The sequence below is a fragment of the Somniosus microcephalus genome, chromosome 12 (assembly GCF_052327205.1).
Source record: "Somniosus microcephalus isolate GS21.2 chromosome 12, FLI_Smic_1.0, whole genome shotgun sequence".
Taxonomy (NCBI): Eukaryota; Metazoa; Chordata; class Chondrichthyes; order Squaliformes; family Somniosidae; genus Somniosus; species Somniosus microcephalus.
The window spans coordinates 225,301,834-225,321,910 of NC_140998.1; the positions used below are offsets into that span (position 1 = coordinate 225,301,834).

Consider the following 20,077-nt stretch of genomic DNA (forward strand, 5'->3'; position numbering starts at 1 on the left):
GTATTTGGATTTCCAGAAGGCATTTGATAAGGTGCCACATAAAAGGTTACTGCACAAGATAAGAGTGCACAGGTTGGGGATAATATATTAGCAGGGTTAGGGGATTGGCTAACTAACAGAAAACAGAGAGTCGGGATAAATGGGTCATTTTCCAGTTGGCAATCAGTAACTAGTGGGGTGCCACAGGGATCAGTGCTGGGGCCTCAACTATTTACAATCTACATTAATGACTTGGATGAAGAGGCCGAGTGTACTGTAGCCAAATTTACTGATGGTACAAAGATAGGTGGGTGAGCAAGTCTTGAGGAGGACACAAGGAGTCTGGAAAGGGGTATAGAGAGGTTAAGTGAGTGGGCAAACATTTGGCAGATGGAGTATAATGTGGGAAAATGTGAGGTTATCCACTTTGGAAGGAAGAATGAAAAAGCAAATTATTATTTAAATGGAGCGAGACTACAAAATGCTGCGGTACAGCGGGATCTGAGGGTCCTAGTACATGAAACACAAAGTTAGCATGCAGGTACAGCAGGTAATTAGGAAGGCTAATGGAGTGTTGGCCTTTATTGCAAGGGGTATGGAGTATAAAAAGGTTGAGGGAAGGTTGATGTAACTTCACAGGGCGCTAGTGAGACTGCACCTGGAGTACTGCGTACAGTTTTGGTCTCCATATTTAAGGAAGGATATACTTGCACTGGAGGTTCATGAGGTTGATTCCTGGGATGAAGGGGTTGACGTATGATGAAAGGTTGAGCAGGCTGGGCCTATACTCATTGGAGTTTAGAAGAATGAGAAGTGATCTTATTGAAACATATAAGATTCTGAGGGGGATTGACAGTGCGGATGCTGAGAGGATGTTTCCCCTAGTGGGGGTATCTAGAACTAGGGGAGCAGTTTCAGAATAAGGGGTCGCCCATTTAAGACGGAGATGAGGAGGAATTTCTTCTCTCAGAGGGTCGTGAATCTTTGGAATTCTCGACCCTGGAGAGCTGTGGAGGCGGAGTCACTGAACATATTCAAGGCGGAGATTGACAGACATTTGAACTACAAGGGAGTCGAGGGGTACGGGGAGCGGGCGGGAAAGTGGTGTTGAGGCCAAGATTGGATCAGCCAAGATCTTATTGAATGGCGGAGCAGGCTCGAGGGGCTGATTGGCCGACTCCTGCTCCTGTTTCTTATGTAAACAAACAGTAACCGTGGAGTTCATGAGATTAAAGTTTCACCTGATGTTGCTGTCAGTGGATTATCTGTAACGAGAGAAGTAGGTGCAGTTCCTACAGAAAATGACAACAAATTAACATAAATAAAAGAATTTGATCAAAATAGATACTGAGGCTGAAAATTATCGATGAAGGTCGTTGCAAAAACAACCCCAATGGTTGACTCATGTCCTTCAGGGAGGGACCTGGGCTACAGGGGACTCCCGTCCCACACTACTTGGCTCAATCTTACTGCCCTGAAGCAACCACGGATGGACAATAAACACGGTCTTACCAACATCATTTGCAGCTTAAGAACAAACTGAACAATTAGGTGTTTCTGGAGGTAGTGATTGGGGTTCAATGCATGTGAAGATATGGTAGGAAATTTCCAATAGGTTCTGGATAGATTTTGAAATGTGCTTAGGGTTATACTAACACTGAAAAAGTTTCAACATAAAACAGCCATGTTAAAGTACGGGTGGAAAACTCATTAATTGTCATTACCCTGTCCAATAATATCACGGAGATGTTTCGACCTGCTCAAACGGCAATTAAAGTACTGGACATAGCAATGTTTTACAAAGAAGGTAAATGTCATTGGGATAAACATGACACATTCACTCCCTGCTTTCAAATACCTGCTTGGAGCGAAGTTCAGCAAGATTATGTATGGACAGGGATCTCCCCAAGTATAAGTCAGGTACTGTCAGTGTGTAAATGGATTCTGTAGAAACAGTCTCCCACCCACTGCTACTTTACACAGAGCATTTGGGTTTATTGCTAACAGATTTGGAACATTGCACAATACCCGCAATCAACTGTTGCCCATTTGTTGAAAGGATCCATAATTCTGGTACAAATTTCACTGTATTTACAGCTCACCGACCCCCGCCTCACACATACATACCAACATTGAATGGTTTACAATGTCTCATCTCCTGATTCATTCCTGCAGTTACTAGACTTTGGTCGGAGCGTTCCCACCTCTGAGTCAGAAGTGGTATGGGATTGAACAATGCGAGAGGATCACTAGTTTGACATCCAGTAGGATACACGGGTCCGGTGGGTGTGAGTGACCTCCATTAGGAAGCCCATAAGAGTTCGCCCTCTGGAACGAACCTCCCTATTGGCTGGTGTAAGGATGGTTACAGCCATGGAAGGAATGTTCAGGTGATGGCCTATCAGACTGTTAATCTGCCTGCGAATCCTTCCACTGCTGCACACTGTTCTCCAAGGGAAGTGTATGAAGGTACAAAAACCCACATTCACCATGTGCTGCTGCACTGTCAATCTTCAGGATGCAACATCAAATCCTCATAGAAAAAAAATCTAATGTCAATGGGAGTCAGGTGTAACACTCTACTGAGTGAGTTTTGGATGACACACAGGAAGATGGCAGCTGGTGTCGAGGCCAATCATCACAGCGTTAGGACTTCACATCTGGGGTAACTCAGGCAGGCATCCTTGGCCCAACCACCATCCAGATGTTCTGTCAGTAACATTTTCTCTGTCATAAGATAGGGAGTGGGGTTATTCGCTGACCATTCTGCCGTGGCCAGCTCCTTTCACACTTACAGCAGGACAATGGCTGGTACGATTGATACCACAGGAGTGCCTGTTGACGACCATCTCAAGCAACAGAAAGACCACCGCCTCCCCATGACCTTCAGCAGTGCTGCAACTTCTGAACCAACTAATAGAATCCTGGCCAGAAGCTTAAACAGAGCACTCTGGATCCAGGAGGACAGCAGAGGCTGGTTACTGTGCGGTGATTTGGATCACCTCCTGACTGTTTGAAGCCTTTTCACTGCCTTCATTGCTCAAGTCGAGAGTTCAATGAAAGACTCACCAGCCAACCGGCTGTGTGCAGTCACAACAGCACTCGGGCAGCTCAGCACCAAGCAGGACAGAGCAGCCTGCCAACTCCACTTTCTACAAGTGATACTGGCGAGATATTGACATCAATCATGCGGGCAAATGGAAGTTTTGTTTGAGATGCGGGCCAACCTGATATCTCCAAGAGACGACTATAAGAGCAAATCTTTCCACTCTTCAATCTTACAGTATATGTGTAGCATCCCGCATCAGGGAGTTGAAAATTATTGATGATTAAACTTATGAAATCGAACTTGTGCCGCTTGTCTTTATGAATCAGCGCATTGTTCAGTTTCCACAGGATTTCAATCCCTTTCCAAGTTACTCGGGTATTTTCAATGCTCCAATCGACACTGTTGAAATAGGACAGCCTGGGCATCTCACAGGTCAGATTTACGGAGCTTCCCAGGGGAATCGGGCCGGCTGGGATCACAGACACTGTGGGAAGAGGATAACTGGTTAAACTGACAAAAGACACCATAGATTAAATTATGGCCTAGAACTACATTCGCGGCCGAATACTTGCGCACAGGGTCAGGCGCATATGCTGCACACGTCATGTCACATAGTCCCAGGCACCACCTTAAATTCCTGCTTGAAACTCATTAAAATGATACACGTGCCGCCAGCCCTTCCCTCGCTGTTCAGTGGCATTTTTCCTGTTTCGGGTTAGGTCCGGAAATCGGGTGTGTCTCCCGACCCTTAACGGGAGACAGCAACTCTTAAAGGGGAGGTGCACTTTGTCTACAGACAGCGGGAAACGTTGTCAGAGGGATAACGTTGCTGCAAAAGATCCAATTAGGGGCCCAAGTTGCTTCATTGTCACGTTGGTGGCATTAATGCAGAGAGTGGACAGGAGGGGGGACATCCTGTTCCCGAAACACCTCCACCGCCAGTGAGGAGAGCAAGGCAAGGAACGTTTATCCCAGCACATGGCTGCCACACTGAAAGACGTTCAATGACCTCAGGAGAGTTGTCAAGGTAGCGATACTGCTCTTTCTCCCTGCTCACAGCTCTACCACTAACAAGATCATTATTCAAAATACTCACAATACAACCACCCCGCTTCCCTTCATTCTCCGCAAATCAATGCAGCAAACCACTTTGGCTCCTTCTCCTCAAACTCACCACTATTACACAGTGCAGAATCACTATTCTATCAAGAAAGGCACAGCCTCAAAACAGGTAGGCCTATCGGGCCTTGGGCCTCATTAATGTCAGACCAATGTGCTGCAGGCACATGCTGGGCGTCCAGAGGCAGCTCGCCGGTGAAGACCAGGTTCAGGGATCCCTGCCTTGGTCAGGCTTCAGGGGTCGGTGCCTGGGTCGGGGATGAGACCGGGGTCTCGGGTCGGAGCTGGGGACGGGATTCAGCGTTCGGTGAACATGGCCTGTTTCAAGTGTCAGAGATTGGGGCCGGACTCGAGAATCGGGGATGGGGGCATGTGTCGGGGATCGGGTTCACGGCCATGGTTGGGGGTTGATGATAGATGTCTGAGCCAGGGATCAGGGATTGAGCCAAGTCAGGGATCAGGGCCTGGATCAGGATTTGCGGGGTTCAATGTTGGGGTCCCGGGATCAGCAGGTCGTGTTTGGAGCAACGTGGAGGGGGTGTTGGGAGGTGCAATGGGGCCCTTTAATATGTGATCTTACATTAGTTTGCTTCTTTGTAGCAGGCAATTCCTAGAGCTGGTTTCCAAGAGTGCATCTGGAGAGGGGCCTGGCCGCCTCATGATAAACCAATCTTACAGAATTGGCCTCAAATTAGCAAATGCAAAGAGCCTAACGCCTGTTTCAGGCATTGGCAAAGGATGCCCCTCGCCTGTTCTCACCCAATATGTCAGGAGGCGCACTTTCAGTCGCAAATGTACACATTTCCTGCCCGCCATATTGGGACCTTACTAGTCCGAGCCTGTGGGCTGGAAATTCATTTTAACCGACAGTGTAGACCGTGTGGTCATGTATTGTCCGCCTGTTACACCCGCCGCCCGATATTCAGCTCCACTGAAGTCAGTTTCTACCTCAATGAGATTTGAGCAGAAGTGCTGAGGGAATTTTCCGGAAATGGATCTGATCTTTACCGGTTGAGACTTTACTGTGGGATTTCCCATAGTTTTCACAATAAAGATAAATAAATTGCTGAGAATTTACATTTACTGAACAAGAAAGTGTTTCCGAGGCCTACAATAACCTGCCCAGCAAGAAAGCAACACTGTTTTAATGCTGCGTTTTTCCACATCACAAATTGTCAAGATGTTGGCATTTAAAGGCACGGAATTTAACGGAACAGTGGCGGATATACGGAAAATGGTGAAACAGTTTGTGTGAGACTATCATACACATATAACTACAGCATAAACTGCTTCCAGTAACTCACCATTGATCACTATGAGGCGGATTAACATCTTCTTCTCCTTGTGTCCAGAATACAGCAAACAGTCGTAATTTCCGGCATCTTCCATTGTCGCCGTGAACAAGAGAGAATAATTCCCCGTCCTGAAACCCTCAGTCTCAGCCAGTGTTATATGTGGGAACTGCGGGGAGCTGCACTCAGTGTTGTTCTTATCAATTGCACAAAGTGCCATCCCATTGTCTCCTGAGGCAGGTTGAAATGTCCACTGAATCGCATCAATTTGAGTCGGAGACCGGGAGAAACAAGGCAGCAAAACCGGGCTGGACCCGTTCGAAAGAACCAGTTCCGGAATATCTCCATCATCTCCATCCCCCGTGGTACCTGCACAGGGAGCAAAGTGTGATATTAAACCAGACTGTATGAGATTGGATAAATATCCACCTTTACCCACAAACTCGGTTCCCTGGGCACCAACACCATCCCTCTCCCTGGCCACTGCCCGATAAATATCCACCTTTACCCACAAACTCTGTTCCCTGGGCACCAACACCATCCCTCTCCCTGGCCACTGCCCGATAAATATCCACCTTTACCCACAAACTCTGTTCCCTGGGCACCAACACCATCCCTCTCCCTGGCCACTGCCCGATAAATATCCACCTTTACCCACAAACTCTGTTCCCTGGGCACCAACACCATCCCTCTCCTTGGCCACTGCCTGAGTCTGAAGCTGACTTTTCACAACCTTGGTGTCCTATTGGACCCTGAGCTGAGTTTCCCGCCCCATATTCTCACCATCGCCAAGGCCGCCAACACCCACCTCTGTAACGTTACTCGACTCCGCCCTGCCTCACCTCACCTGCTGCTGAAACCGTCAGCCAGGCCTTTGTTACCTCCAAACCCATTTATTCCACTTCTCCCCCGGCCGACCTCTAACTCACAGAAAACTGAATATGTTATAGTAGAGGCACTCAGCTCATCGATGTGACATTACTCTGTCCAATAATTAAACCGAGCCTTTACACCAATAAAAAAACAAGGAGAAAAAGGGATCAATGTTCAGTTAAAATAGTGGATGCATTAACGCCAAACAAACAGGTAAACGTGACGGTGTTAAACTTGACGCAATAATTTCCCGCTTTCAAATTTCCCGCTGCTTTCCCAGCCCCGGCCCTGCCTTCCAGAGGGGCCTTTGTTTTGTTGCTCTCACATATTTGGAGCAATGCGCCGCCCCGCTGGTGAAGTGCTGCCCTTTTGATGGAAGGAGCCAAATTCCCGGGCAAATTTTGACTTGTTTGCACCGCCCCTCCCCCCGCCACTATCCCCCCGCCACCACACCCCCTCCCCACACTCGCATCGAGCGGATCCCAGTGTCTCCTCATCCAGTTTATTTCTTTAGTCGTTGCTCATTCAACCATCTGTTACACTTTGTGCTTCACTGCGAGCCTTTCAGATGCAGAGAGCTGTGTCCTGTGTGGTCAGAGGAGGTGGAACTAAGGGGCTGACAGTCGCTTGGTGTCAGCTCCCCTCCCCCAGCCCTGGCCACTATGTTACCCCGATGCTATCTTACAATTAATGTTGATGTGTTATCACATAATGCGATTCCACTCGCATGAGAATAGCGGGTCTTGGCTCGAACCAGGAAGCAGGACTATTGGCTGAAAATGTTACATTGTTGAGATACCGCGGCAAACGTGGGAGTCGAGACCAGAGTTGGTGGAACACAACTGCTTTAATTCACATCATGGCAAAGAGAGAGCTTGAAAAGCCCGCGCAACCACTTAAATACTCCCCAGACAGGAAGTGCTCCAGGCAGCCTGTCCCTGCGGGAAACAAGTTGCCGGAGGAAAGGGCCCCCGGCTGGGGGCGGCTGCTGCCAGCAGTGTGCCTGCGTAAACTGTCCGTGCCGCCGTGAGCGGATTATGTCCAATGGTGGCGTGTCGCCACAGAGCTCCATCCAGAATCCGCTTAGGAGGAGTGGACGAGTCGTGACGGTGGTCTAATGGTTCTGCCGGAGCGGCTCTGAGTGGTCACCGGTCTAGTTGGTGGGGCCGGGCGGTTCGCCGCCGGCTGTGCTGGCTTGCTGGCGGGACGGCCTCTAATTGGAGGTCGGGCCACGGGGACCTGTTCCCCTGGTTCTGTGTGTGCTGGTTTGAGTCGGTCGATGGAGACTGTTTCGACCCTGTCGCCGAGTCGCAGCTTGAAAACCTTGTCTCCGGTTTGTAGTACCTCGTACGGTCCATCGTACGGGGGTCGCAGGGGTCCGCGGTGCGCGTCGTGTCGCACGAAGACGAAGCGTGCCTGCTGTAAGTTTGGCGGGACGTGAGGTGCGAGTTCGCCGTGTCGGTTGACCGGAAGTGGGGCGAACTGTTGAGCGGAAGAGAAAGAGTTGATCCGCTGCTATTCGGCCGACCAAGGTGTGGTAGCCTCCGGGAGGAATTCGCCTGGTATGCGCAGCGGTTGTCCGTAGACTAACTCCGCTGCTGAGGACTGGAGGTCTTCCTTGACCGCGGTGCATAGGCCTAGTAGCACCCACGGTAGTCGGTCAGTCCAGGTACTGTCCTGCAGGCCGGCGCGGAGTGAGGCCTTGAGTGACCTGTGGAAGCGTTCACACAGCCCGTTGGCCTGCGGGTGGTACGCCGTGGTTCGGTGGAGCGTCACCCCGAGGTTGCGTGCTGTGGCCGTCCAGAGTTCGGAGGTGAACTGGGCGCCTCTGTCGGAGGTTATGTCGGCCGGTACGCCGAACCTCGCGACCCAGGTGTTAACGAACGCCCTGGCGATGTCGGCTGTGGTGGTGGAGGTCAGCGGCACTGCCTCAGGCCAGCGTGTGCAGCGGTCGACCATCGTGCGGAGATAATTTCGGCCTTGCGATGGCGGCAGAGGACCGACGATGTTGACGTGTACGTGGTCGAAGCGGCGGCTGGGTACCTCGAAGTCTCCCAGGGGTGCTTTTGTGTGCAGCTGTGCCTTAGCCCATTGGCAGGCGAGGCAGGTGTTGGCCCAAGTCTGAACATCTTTGCTGAGGCCACGCCAGACAAAGCGCTGGGAGAGGAGTTTGACAGATGCGCGGGAACCCGGATGGGAGAGCCCGTGGAGCGCGTCGAAGATGCGGCGGCGCCAGGTTGCAGGGATGACCGGCCTGGGTTGGCCGAGTGAGACGTCGCAAGTGACTGCCGTGGCTTCAGGCCCGTGCGCGACCTTGGCTAGGCGTAGCCCTGGCAGGCTGGTAGCCGCCGAGAGGAGGTCTGGGTCCGTGAGCTGGGCCGCTGCTAGTTGCGCGTAGTCGACCGCTAGGTGATTCGCGCAGATGGCGGGACGGGAAAGGCAGTTGGCGACAATGTTGTCTCTACCGGAGACGTGCTGGATGTCCGTGGTAAACTCGGACACGGCCGCGAGCTGGCGTTGCTGCCTAGCAGACCAGGTTTGGTGTGCTTGGCCATCGCGTATGTGAGCGGCTTGTGGTCCACGTACGTGGTAAAGGGGCGGCCCTCCAGGAGGAACCTGAAATGGCGGACCGACAGGTGGAGCGCGAGGAGCTCGCGGTCGAAAGTAGAGTATTTGACCTCCGGGGGGCGCAGTTGGCGGCTGTAGAAGGCAAGTGGCTGCCACGCGCCATTGACCCACTGCTCGAACACGGCTCCGACCGCATGGTCGGAGGCGTCGGTGGTGAGCGCGACCCGGGCATCGGCCCTCGGGTGCGCGAGCAGGGTGGCGTCGGCGAGCGCGTTTTTGGTGGCGTCGAAGGCGGCTGACGTGTCAGTGGTCCAGGCTACGGCCATCTTGCCGGATTTACCTCGGAGGGAGTCGTATAGGGGCTTCATGAGGGCTGCAGCTCTGGGGATGAACCTGTTGTAGAAGTTCACCATCCCGAGGAACTCCTGGAGGCCCTTGATGGTTTTGGGGCGGGGGAATTGCTGGATGGCCTGCACCTTGTTGGGCAGGGGGACGGCCCCAGCAGGGTTGATGTGGTGGCCGAGAAAATCGATCTCGGCTAGGCCGAATTGGCACTTCGCCGGGCTGAGGATGAGCCCGTGTTGGGCTAGGCGCCCGAACAGGATGCGAAGGTGTTCGAGGTGTTCCTGTTTGGTGGAGCTGGCCACGAGAATGTCGTCTAGATAGATGAATAGGAAGTTCAGGTCCCGGAGGACTGAGTCCATAAGGCGCTGGAAAGCCTGGGCTGCATTCTTGAGGCCGAAGGGCATCCTCAGGAACTTGAACAGGCCGAATGGGGTGATGACGGCCGTTTTGGGGATGTCCGCGGGGTGTACGGGGACTTGGTGGTAACCGCGCACCAGGTCGACCTTGGAAAAGACGGTTCGTCCGGCCAGTCGGGCCGAGAAGTCCTGGATGTGCAGCATCGGGTATCGGTCGGGGGTGGTGGCGTCGTTGAGGCGGCGGTAGTCCCCGCAGGGACGCCAGCCTCCGCCGGGCTTGGGGGCGATGTGGAGGGGCAAGGCCCAAGGGCTGCTGGAGCGGCGGATGATGCCGAGTTGCTCCATGGTGGTGAACTCGGCCCGCGTGATTTCCAGCTTGGCCGGGTTGAGTCTGCGGGCGTGGGCAGAGACCGGGGGGCCGGTGGTGGGGATATAGTGCTCCACACCATGTTTGGCGGCTTTGGCCGAAAAGGTCGGGTTAGTGAGGGCGGGAAACTCGGCTAGAAGTGCCGAGTAGTCGTCCGTGGCACTGGCGAGGCAGTAGGTCGTCAGGCCGGCCGAACGGGCCGGGGTGAATGCGCCAGGGATGGGGGCCATAGTGTTGATGTCGACGAGGCGGTGCCTCGGAATGTCGACAAGGAGGCCGTGGGCGCGTAGGAAGTTGGCGCCGATGAGTGGGCAGAGGACCTTGGCTGTGAGGAACTCCCAGTGGTAGCGGCGGCCTGTGAGGTCGAGCGTGACCATGCGGGTGCCGTATGTGCGGATGTCAGAGCCATTGGCTGCGGCCAGCGTGATACCCCGTGCGCCGCGTTGGATTTCGAGGGCGGAGGCGGGGGTGATGCTGTGCTGGGCTCCTGTGTCGCACAGGAATCGGCGGTTGGTGCTGTCGTCGGTGACGTACAGTAGGGGCCCCTTTTGCCCCGCGGCCATCGTGGGGGCCGGTGCGGGGGGGGGGTTTGAAAGTGCACGGTGGCTTGCAGCGTTGGGCCCTAGTGCCAAAACGGGTGTGGTAGTAGCAGTGACCCGGAGTGGAAGGGCGGTCGGGCCTAGTGGGCCGGGGAGACCGCGTGGTCATTGCCGTGAGGTCGGGCGCGACGTCGCGGGCGGTCTGCGCGGAGAGCAGCCGGTCGGCCTTTTCAGCTATCTCATTCAGGTCCGTGGAGCCAGACTCCACAATGAGCGGGTGGATGCTGGCGGGGAGCTGCCGAATGAAAAGCGTGCGAAAGAGGGCGCCGGAGTTTTTGTCGTCCGAGAGGGACAGCATGTGGGAAAGCAGGTCCGACAGTGAAGCATCACCAAGGCCTGGGAGGTCGAGGAGTTGGCAGTTGCGCTGGTAAGAGGGCGCCTGAAATTTTTTAAGAAGTGCGGCCTTCAGATGTTTGTACTTGCCTTCCACTGGTGGATCCTGCAGCGCTGCCCAAACCTTGGGGACTGTGGCGTAGGTGAGCGAGGCGACGAGGTAGTCGTACTTCGTGGCGTCGACTGTGATGCTTCTCAGCCGGAATCTGGACTCGGCTTGAATGAACCAGGCCTCGGCCAGGTCCTCCCAAAAGTCCGGTAGTTTAACCGTGACTGCGTTTGTATCCGCCATGCTAGCTTAGGATTCGTCCTGAGCATCGGGGTCACCAGTGTTGAGATATCGCGGCAAACGTGGGAGTCGAGACCAGAGTTGGTGGAACACAACTGCTTTAATTCACATCATGGCAAAGAGAGAGCTTGAAAAGCCCGCGCAACCACTTAAATACTCCCCAGAAAGGAAGTGCTCCCGGCAGCCTGTCCCTGCGGGAAACAAGTTGCCGGAGGAAAGGGCCCCCGGCTGGGGGCGGCTGCTGCCGGCAGTGCGCTTGCGTAAACTGTCCGTGCTGCCGCGAGCGGATTATGTCCAATGGTGGCGTGTTGCCACAACATAGAATTACATAGAATGTACAGCAGAGAAACAGGCCATTTGGCCCAACCAGACCATGCCAGCGGTTATACTTCACTTGAGCCTTCTCCCATCCTTCCTCATCTAAGTGTATCAGCATAACCCTCTATTCCGTTCTCCCTCATATTCTTATCTAGCCTCCCCTTAAATTCATCTAGACTCAATCACTCCCTGCGGTAGCGAGTTCCACATGCTCACCACTCTCTGGGTAAAGAAGTTACTTCCTTAAATCCATCTCGACGCCATTTTTCCCTTTTTTCAGTAAATATTGCGGAGCCTCACGGACTAAGATCGCTTTGCACAATGTGCAGCCTTGTCCAACGTGAGCTGAAACTTTTCAAATCATTCTATCTATGTCAATATTTAAATTATAAATTGCCCCCGCATTTCACTGAACGGAGCCCGGAACCACAGCGACCCGATACAGCGATTGCACACTGAAGACAGCAGTATCACAGGAGCTCTGAAACTGTGTCTTAACATAAGAACATAAGAAATAGGAGCAGGAGTCGGCCATTTGGCCCCTAAAGCCTGCTCCGCAATTTAATGAGATCATGGCTGATCTGATCTTGGGCTCAGCTCCACTTCCCTGCCTGCTCCCCATAACCCTTCACTCCCTTATTGTTCAAAAATCTGTCTCTCTCCACCTTAAATATATTCAATGGCCCAGCCTCCACAGCTCTCTGGGGCAGAGAATTCCACAGATTCACGACCCTCTGAGAGAAGAAATACCTCCTCACCTCAGTTTTAAATGGGTGACCCCTTATTCTGAAACTATGCCCCCTAGTTCTAGATTCCCCCATGAGGGGAAACATCTTCTCTGCATCTACCTTGTCGAGCCCCCTCAGTATCTTATATGTTTCAATAAGATCACTTCTCATTCTTCTAAACTCCAATGAGTATAGGCCCAGCCTAACTGGTCTACAGTTTCCTGCTTTCTGTCTCCCACCCTTCTTAAATAGGGACGTCACATTTGCGGTTTTCCAATCCGCTGGGACCTCTCCAGAATCCAGGGAATTTTGGTAGATTGCAACCAAAGCATCCACTTTCTCTGCAGCCACTTCTTTTAAGACCCTAGGATGTAGGCCGTCAGGTCCAGGGGACTTGTCCACCTTTAGTCCCATTATTTTACCGAGTACTTTTTCATTAGTGATAATGATTGTTTTAAGTTCCCCCTCTCTATAGCCCCTTGATTATGTGTTATTGGGATGGTTTTAGTGTCTTCTACCGTGAAGACTGATGCAAAATATTTGTTCAAAGTCTCTGCCATTTCCCTGTTCCCCATTATTAATTCCCCAGTCTCATCCTCTAAGGAACCAACATTTACTTTAGCTATTCTCTTCCTTTTTATATACCTGTAGAAGCTCTTACTATCTGTTTATATTTTTTTGCTAGTTTACTCTCATAATCCAGCTTCTCTCTCTTTATTACTTTTTTAGTCATCCTTTGCTGTTTTTTAAAAATGTCCCAATCCTCTGGCCTTCCCCTAATCTCGGCAACATTGTATGCCTTTGTTTTCAATTTGACACCATCCTTTACTTCCTTAGTTAGCCACAAGTGGTTCTCCCTTCTCTTAAAGTCTTTCCTTCTCACTGGAATATATTTTTGTTGAGAGTTATGAAATATCTCCTTAAATGTCTACCATTGCTTATCAACCATCTTACCCTTTAATCTATTTTCCCAGTCCACTTTAGCCAGTTCTGCCCTCATGCCATTGTAATTGCCTTTATTTAAGATCAGGACACTGGTTTGAGACCCAACTTTCTCACCCTCCAATTGAATTTGAAATTCAACCATGCTATGATCACTCTTTCCTAAAGGATCCTTTACTATGAGATAATTTATTAATCCTGTCTCATTACACAGTACCAGATCTAAGATAGGCTGCTCCCTGGTTGGTTCCACAACGTATTGTTCTAGGAAACCATCTCGGATACACTCTATGAACTCTTCCTTGAGGCTGCCTTGGCCAATTTGATTTGTCCAATCAATAGGAAGGTTAAAATCGCCCATGATTGTTGCTGTACCTTTCTTACAAGCCTCCATTATTTCTTGATTTATACTCTGTCCAACAGTATAGCTGCTGTTAGGGGGCCTATAGATTAGGCCCACCAGTGACTTCTTTCCCTTATTATTTCTTATCTCCACCCAAACTGATTCTACATCTTGCTCTTCTGAGCCACTTTCATTTCTCACTACTGCATTGATCTCATCCTTTATTAACAGAGCCACCCACCTCCTTTTCCCTTCTGTCTATCCATCCGAAATGTCAAATACCCCTGAATATTCAGTTCCCAGCCTTGGTCACCTTGCAACCACGTCTCTGTAATGGCAATCAGGTTATACCCATGTATATCTATTTGTGCCATCAACTCATCTATCTTGTTACGAATGCTGTGCATTCAGATAAAGAGCTTTTAATTTTGTCTTTTTACTATTTTCCTGTGCTTTGACCCCACTTTCTGATGCACTCTTATGTTTATACGTTCTGTCCCTTCCTGTCACACTCTGGCCACCATTACCCCATCAATACCTGGCTCTATTGCCTTCTCCTTTCTCTTTGAATTTTTTAATTCCCGCTCACCTGATCCCCCCCTCCAGTATTTAGTTTAAAGCCCTCTCTACAGTCTTGTCTTTTGTCGAATACTGTTGCTCATTCTCGTGTTTCAACAGCAGACGATCACCCAGCGGGAGCAAGTGAATCTAACATGGAGACTGATGGCCATTTCTGTGCATAATTTACGGTAGTTTGAATTGCTGATCCATTATTAACGATGGTGTTGTTTTAGTAAACTTAGCGAATAAGGAAAATGGCGGGGTCATGAACTGATTGTGCCTCGCGCTGTTTCAAATGCCGCTTCTACACAGATCCTCAGTCTTATCAAACAAGTGATATCGTCAGTCATTGTTACATTCAAAATAACTTTGTGATTAATTTGATAATTCTTGCTACACGTTTGCCAATACCGCACGGAATATAAGCAAAGTCCACTTTGAAATGCAGCTACCGTTTGGAGACCCCAACACGGAGGCATTAGACCGATGGGGACAGATATATCTACACAAGCAACAGTGCTGGAGACTATGATTGTCAATACTCAACTGAAAATAAGATTGAATGTGATTTTAGATCATACCTGGATTTAGAACGGCCAGTAGAAGGGAGACCTCGAGAACGGAACACCTCATACTTGCTGCTGTTGAGTCTGAACTGGACAGAGAGAAATGACCGAACGTGTTAGTTAGCGAAGCAAGAGGAAGTTCTCGTTTCCTTCTGTTAAAAATATTTATCAGGCTCGGTCACGTGATTATTGGTTAGAATTTCCTCAGTCACTAACTTCAATAGTTAGATTCAACATCAAGACTTGGCTTCACCATCAATAGGGGTAGAAAACATTCACGGTGCTTAATTCCTAGACTATCACCGTCTCGAACAAGAATAAGCCCAGCGACCATCCCGGGCCCTCAACAGCACCAACATTGTCGAATGACCCAACAGCATCTTGAAAGACAACATTGCGGAGAAGCTTAACTGTATCAAGTGTAACAACACAGTGACTAAAGAGCAGGGCAGAGGCTGGGTACTCTGCGAGGATTGACTCACCACTTTCCCCCTCAATGTCTCTCCACCATTTACAAAGCTCTCTTCAGGAGCATGGTGTATACTTCCCACTCACTTGAATAGGTGCAGCCTAGACAGCCCACACAATGTTCAAAACAATGAAGCACCATGTTTTTTCGGTCTGCACCCGTGCCACTGGATTCAGTGCCCCCACCACATGCACACTGCACCTTGAAAGGGGAAAGGTAAAGAATAAAGTTCGTGTAGAGTAGAGTTGAATGACGGGGGCTCGGTTCTATACAGACAATGGTCAAGGAGAGCAGGGTGCAACTATAGGAGGGGCGGTACTGAGGGAGTGCCGCACTGTCGGAGGGGCAGTACTGAGTGAGCGACGTACAGTCGGAGGGGCACTATTGAGGGAGCATCGCACTGTCGGAGGGGCAGTACTGAGGGAGCGCCGCATTGTCAGAGGGGCAGTAATGAGGGAACGTCGCACTGTCAGAGGTGTCATCTTTCAGATGAGAGGTTAAACCCGAGGCCCCATCTGCCCGCTCAGGTGGATATAAAAGATCCCGCAGCCACTATTTCAAAGAGGAGCAGGGCAGTTCTCCCCGCTGTCCGAAGGCCAATATTTATCCCTCAACCAACATCTGGTGATGATCACATTTCTGTTTGTGGGAGCTTGCTGTGCACAAACTGGCTGCCGGGTTTCCTACATTACAACAGTGACTACACTTCAAAAAAAAAGTATTCATTGGCTGTAAGGAGCTGTGGGACGTCCTGAGGTAGTGAAAGGCGCTATAGAAATGCAAGTCTTTCTTTCTTCAATCAAAGGCTCACTCGGGGCGAGTTGGATCAGTGACTTGCTGTGCAGCAGATTGAAAGTTCCCGGTCTGTGCGGAGCCGCCTGATTGGTCAGTAGCCTGGAGCCCAGGGTTGCAGGACTGGTGGGGTGGGGGGTCGGGGAGTGTGCTCTGTACAAAAACCACTCACAACTGGGTATTTAGAACAAGAGTGGGAAGAGAAGAGCCGAAAGGGCGTTTGTAAATCTGATGCCAAGGTGTCCATTTAATCCAGCGGGCTGATCCACCATGTGGGCCATCGCAACCGGTGCAGCATGTGTGTCCATTCGCACACGGGCGGGCCTTTCAACCCACGCCGGGAGGGAGGAGGGGGGTGGAAAGGGGTGAGGGGAGGACAAAGGAGGTCACTGGATCGCAGTCGGGATCAGGAAGCCCGGTCGACGCTCCCGTCTCACACAGCCCAGGGAGGGCCCCAGTCAAACTGCAGCGTCGCCAAGGCGCTTTGCGATGGGCAGCGCGGTGAGATCGCGGGCGTGGCGGAGTGACGCTCGCGACACAGGCCGACCCCGAAGACCCCGCGGCCCCCCTCTCCACCAGCTGGAAAGCAAGGGCCGATCAGTCAAACCCGCAGGCTCCTTCCCAGCACAGACAGAGGCCAGTCGGCCCCTCCAGCCTGCCCTCCTTCTGTACGCGAGCAATCCCCAAACCCATCCCACTGCCCCGCTCTCTCCATTGACAAATATTGATCTCAAATTCCCCCTTTCACAGAAGCCATGGTCTCTACCTCAACCTCCTCCCCATGGCTTCAGTGAGGTGGAGGATTGGAGAAGCTGGGATTGTTCTTCGAGCAGAGAAGGTTTAGGGCAGATTTAACAGAATCATAGAATGATACAGCGCAGGAGGAGGCCATTCGGCCCATCGTGCCTGTGCTGGCTCTTTGGACCCACTCCCCTGCCCTTTCCCAGAGCCCGGAAAATGTTTCCTTTTCAAGTATTTATCCAATTCCCTTTTGAAAGTTATTATTGAATCTGCTTCCACCGGCCTTTCGGGCAGCACATTCCAGATCACAACAACTCGCTGTGTAAAAAAAAATAATCTCATCTCCCCTCTGGTTCTTTAACCAATCACCTTCAATCTGTGTCCTCTGGTTACCGACCCTTCTACCACTGGACACAGTTTCTCCTCATTTACTCTCAAAACCATTTATGATTTTGAACACAATCTTCCCCTTAACCTTCTCTGCTCTAAGGAGAAGAATCCCAGCTCCTCCAGTCTCTCCACATAACTGAAGTCCCTCATCCCTGGAACCATTCTCCTAAAGAGCGGCGTTCAAAATCATGAGGGGTTTTGATCGAGTAAATGAGGAGCAGTACTGAGGGAGTGCTGCACTGTCGGAGGGCAGCACTGAGGGAGCGCCACACTGTCGGAGGGGCAGCACTGAGGGAGCGCCGCACTGTCGGAGGGGCAGCACTGAGGGAGCGCCGCACTGTCGGAGGGGCAGCACTGAGGGAGCGCCGCACTGTCGGAGGGGCAGCACTGAGGGAGCGCCGCACTGTCGGAGGGGCAGCACTGAGGGCGTGCTGCACTGTCGGAGGGCAGTACTGAGGGAACGCCGCACTGTCGGAGGGGCAGCACTGAGGGAGCGCCGCACTGTCGGAGGGGCAGCACTGAGGGAGCGCCGCACTGTCAGAGGGGCAGCACTGAGGGGGCGCTGAACTTCATAGGTGCTGTCTTTCGGATGAGACTTTAAACCGAGGCCCCATCTGCCCTCTCAGGTGAACGTAGAAGACTCTGCAGCCTCTATTGGAACAAGAGCAGGGGAAGTTATCCCAGGTGTCCTGGGCCAATATTTACCCCTCAACCAATAATCAATAAAAACAAATGGTCTGGTCTTATTTTTAATCCATTCCTGGGATGTGGCCGTCGCTGGTAAGGCCAGCATTTATTGCCCTTCCCTAACTGCCCTTGGGAAGGTGGTGGTGAGCCGCCTTCTTGAACCGCTGCAGTCTGTGTGGTGAAGGTACTCCCACAGTGCTGTTAGGTAGGGAGTTCCAGGATTTTGACCCAGCGACGATGAATAAACGGCGATATATCTCCAAGTCAGGATGGTGTGTGACTTGGAGGGGAAACCTGGAGGTGGTGGTGTTCCCAACATATTGCTGTTTGTGGGAGCTTGCTGTGCGCAAATTGGCTGCTCTGTTACCTACATTACAACAGTGACCACACTTGAAAAAGTACATCATTTGCTGTGAAGAGCTTTGGGATGTCCCGAGGATGTGAAAGTCGCTATATAATTGCGAATCTCTTTGTTGTCTATGGAACAATAGCGTCCCATCCCTGGTCAGTCCCTGGACACTCCTGCAGGGATCCTCCAGGACACTCCTGCACTGAGCCCTGGGTGCGTCTCTGTTCCGGGACCTGGTTCCTTTGTTTGCTGCGATGCTTCGATCAGGCACAGGATGAGATTCCTTCTTTGATCCCTTTCGATGTCCTTTTGGTGACTATCCCTCCCTCCCCTCTCTCCCTCCCCTCCCCTCTCTCTCTCCCTCCCCTCTCTCCCTCCCTCCCCTCCCCTCTCTCCCCTCTCTCCCTCCCCTCCCCTCTCTCCCCTCTCTCCCTCCCCTCCCCTCTCTCCCTCCCTCCCCTCCCCTCTCTCCCTCCCCTCCCCTCTCTCCCTCCCTCCCCTCTCTCCCTCCCCTCCCCTCTCTCCCTCCCTCCCCTCCCCTCTCTCCCTCCACTCCCCTGTCTCCCTCTCCCCCCTACCCCTCCCCCACTCCCCTCTGTCCCTCTCTCCGGCCCCTCCCCCTGCCTAGCGAGCCCCGCGTTGCCAGGGCAATTTTGGGGCGCGAGGGCAATTTTGGGGTGTTTGGTCTCCCTGCCCCTGTGTGTCCCCCCTCTCCCTGTCATGTCCTCTCCCTGTCCTATCCCTCCCTCCCCTCCCCTCTCTCCCTCCCCTCCCCTGTCTCCCTCTCCCCCGCTCCCCCACTCCCCTCTGTCCCTCTCTCCGGCCCCTCCCCCTGCCTAGCGCCTGAGGTCCGGTGCCGTTGCTGAGGTCCCCCGCGTATCGCGCGGCTGATGGACGGCCGCTGCGTGCGGGCGTGCGGCGCATGCGCGGTGAGTGCGGGCGGCGCATGCGCGGTCAGTGCGAGCGGCCCGCGGGAGCCGGCAAGGCCGTTAGCGAGCTGGAAACTTCGGGCGGCGCGCCCGCGCTCCGTCCGCGACACCTGAGAGGGGGAAGTAGAGAGAGACAGAGAGGGAAGAGGAGAAGGAGAGAGAGGGAAGAGGAGAGAGGGAAGAGGAGAAGGAGAGAGAGGGAAGAGGAGAAGGAGAGAGAGAGAGAGAGAAATTTTTTCAGCTTCAGGCCCCGAGTCCCCCCTGCGCGAGGGTGAGGAGGAGGGGGGGGTGGTTGCTAAACACAATATAAAACTCAAATAAATTGTTAATTAATTGCCTAACACATAATTGAAATATTTACCTTAGTTCCCTAACACACAGAAAGTGTGGGGGAAAAAATCGTGGAAAATCAAGATGGCGGCCACTCACCTCGCTTCAGAAGGATAAGGCCCGCCCACACACGCACCGATTGGTCGACCAGTCAGGTCACCGAAGCGTAGGATTGGTCAATCGTCGAGTCACTCGACACTCAACTGTAGGAAGACCTCGACGTCACACGGTCGCTAATGAGATGCTAATGAGCGGAACGCTGAACGTTTTTGGGATACCGCGGGCGGGATTTTTGTCCGGCCGAAACGTAAATACGCCTATGACCGGTCTGGAATCGCAAGCTTTCTTTTGAGGCGATGCGCGCGTCGGTACGCTCTGTAACTTCCAAACGTATAGAGACCAGGCGGACAGACAGACAGAAGAGCCGCTTTATATATATAGATACTAGCTGGGGAGCCCCGCGTTGCGAGGGCAATTTTGGGGCGCGAGGGCAATTTTGGGGCATTTGGTCTCCCTGACCCTGTGTGTCCCCCCTCTCCCTGTCATGTCCTCTCCCTGTCCTATCCCTCCCTCCCCTCTCTCCCTCCCCTCCCCTCCCTCCCTCCCCTCCCGTCTCCCTCCCTCCCCTCCCCTGTCTCCCTCTCCCCCCCTCCCGTCTCCCTCTCCCCCCGTCCCCTGTCTCCCACTCCCCCCCTCCCCTGTCTCCCACTCCCCCCCTCCCACCTGTCCCTCTCTCCGGCCCCTCCCCCTGCCTAGCGCCTGA

At 52.4% G+C, this 20,077-nt stretch overlaps 1 protein-coding gene across 1 annotated transcript; it reads right to left on the reverse strand.

Annotated features, from left to right (window-relative positions):
* Positions 1-3,081: 3,081 nt before the first annotated feature.
* On the reverse strand, positions 3,082-15,324 carry LOC147110201 (uncharacterized). The gene is made up of 3 exons (XM_086004121.1): positions 14,643-15,324; positions 5,452-5,808; positions 3,082-3,512 (listed from the first exon to the last, which is right to left on the reverse strand). Exons 1-3 carry the CDS (start codon positions 14,692-14,694, stop codon positions 3,091-3,093), a joined length of 831 nt encoding a protein of 276 aa, XP_085860247.1. The 5' UTR covers positions 14,695-15,324; the 3' UTR covers positions 3,082-3,090.
* Between the last annotated feature and the right edge of the window lie 4,753 nt (positions 15,325-20,077).

Excerpts from the sequence above, each read along its gene's own strand:
- LOC147110201 (XM_086004121.1), bottom strand. The coding sequence starts at position 14,694 with ATGAGGTGTTCCGTTCTCGAGGTCTCCCTTCTACTGGCCGTTCTAAAT. Across the intron at positions 5,809-14,642 it reads ACTGGCCGTTCTAAATCCAG|GTACCACGGGGGATGGAGAT; the intron begins GTATGATCTAAA and ends CTCCCTGTGCAG. Across the intron at positions 3,513-5,451 it reads CCGCCTCATAGTGATCAATG|TGTCTGTGATCCCAGCCGGC; the intron begins GTGAGTTACTGG and ends CTCTTCCCACAG.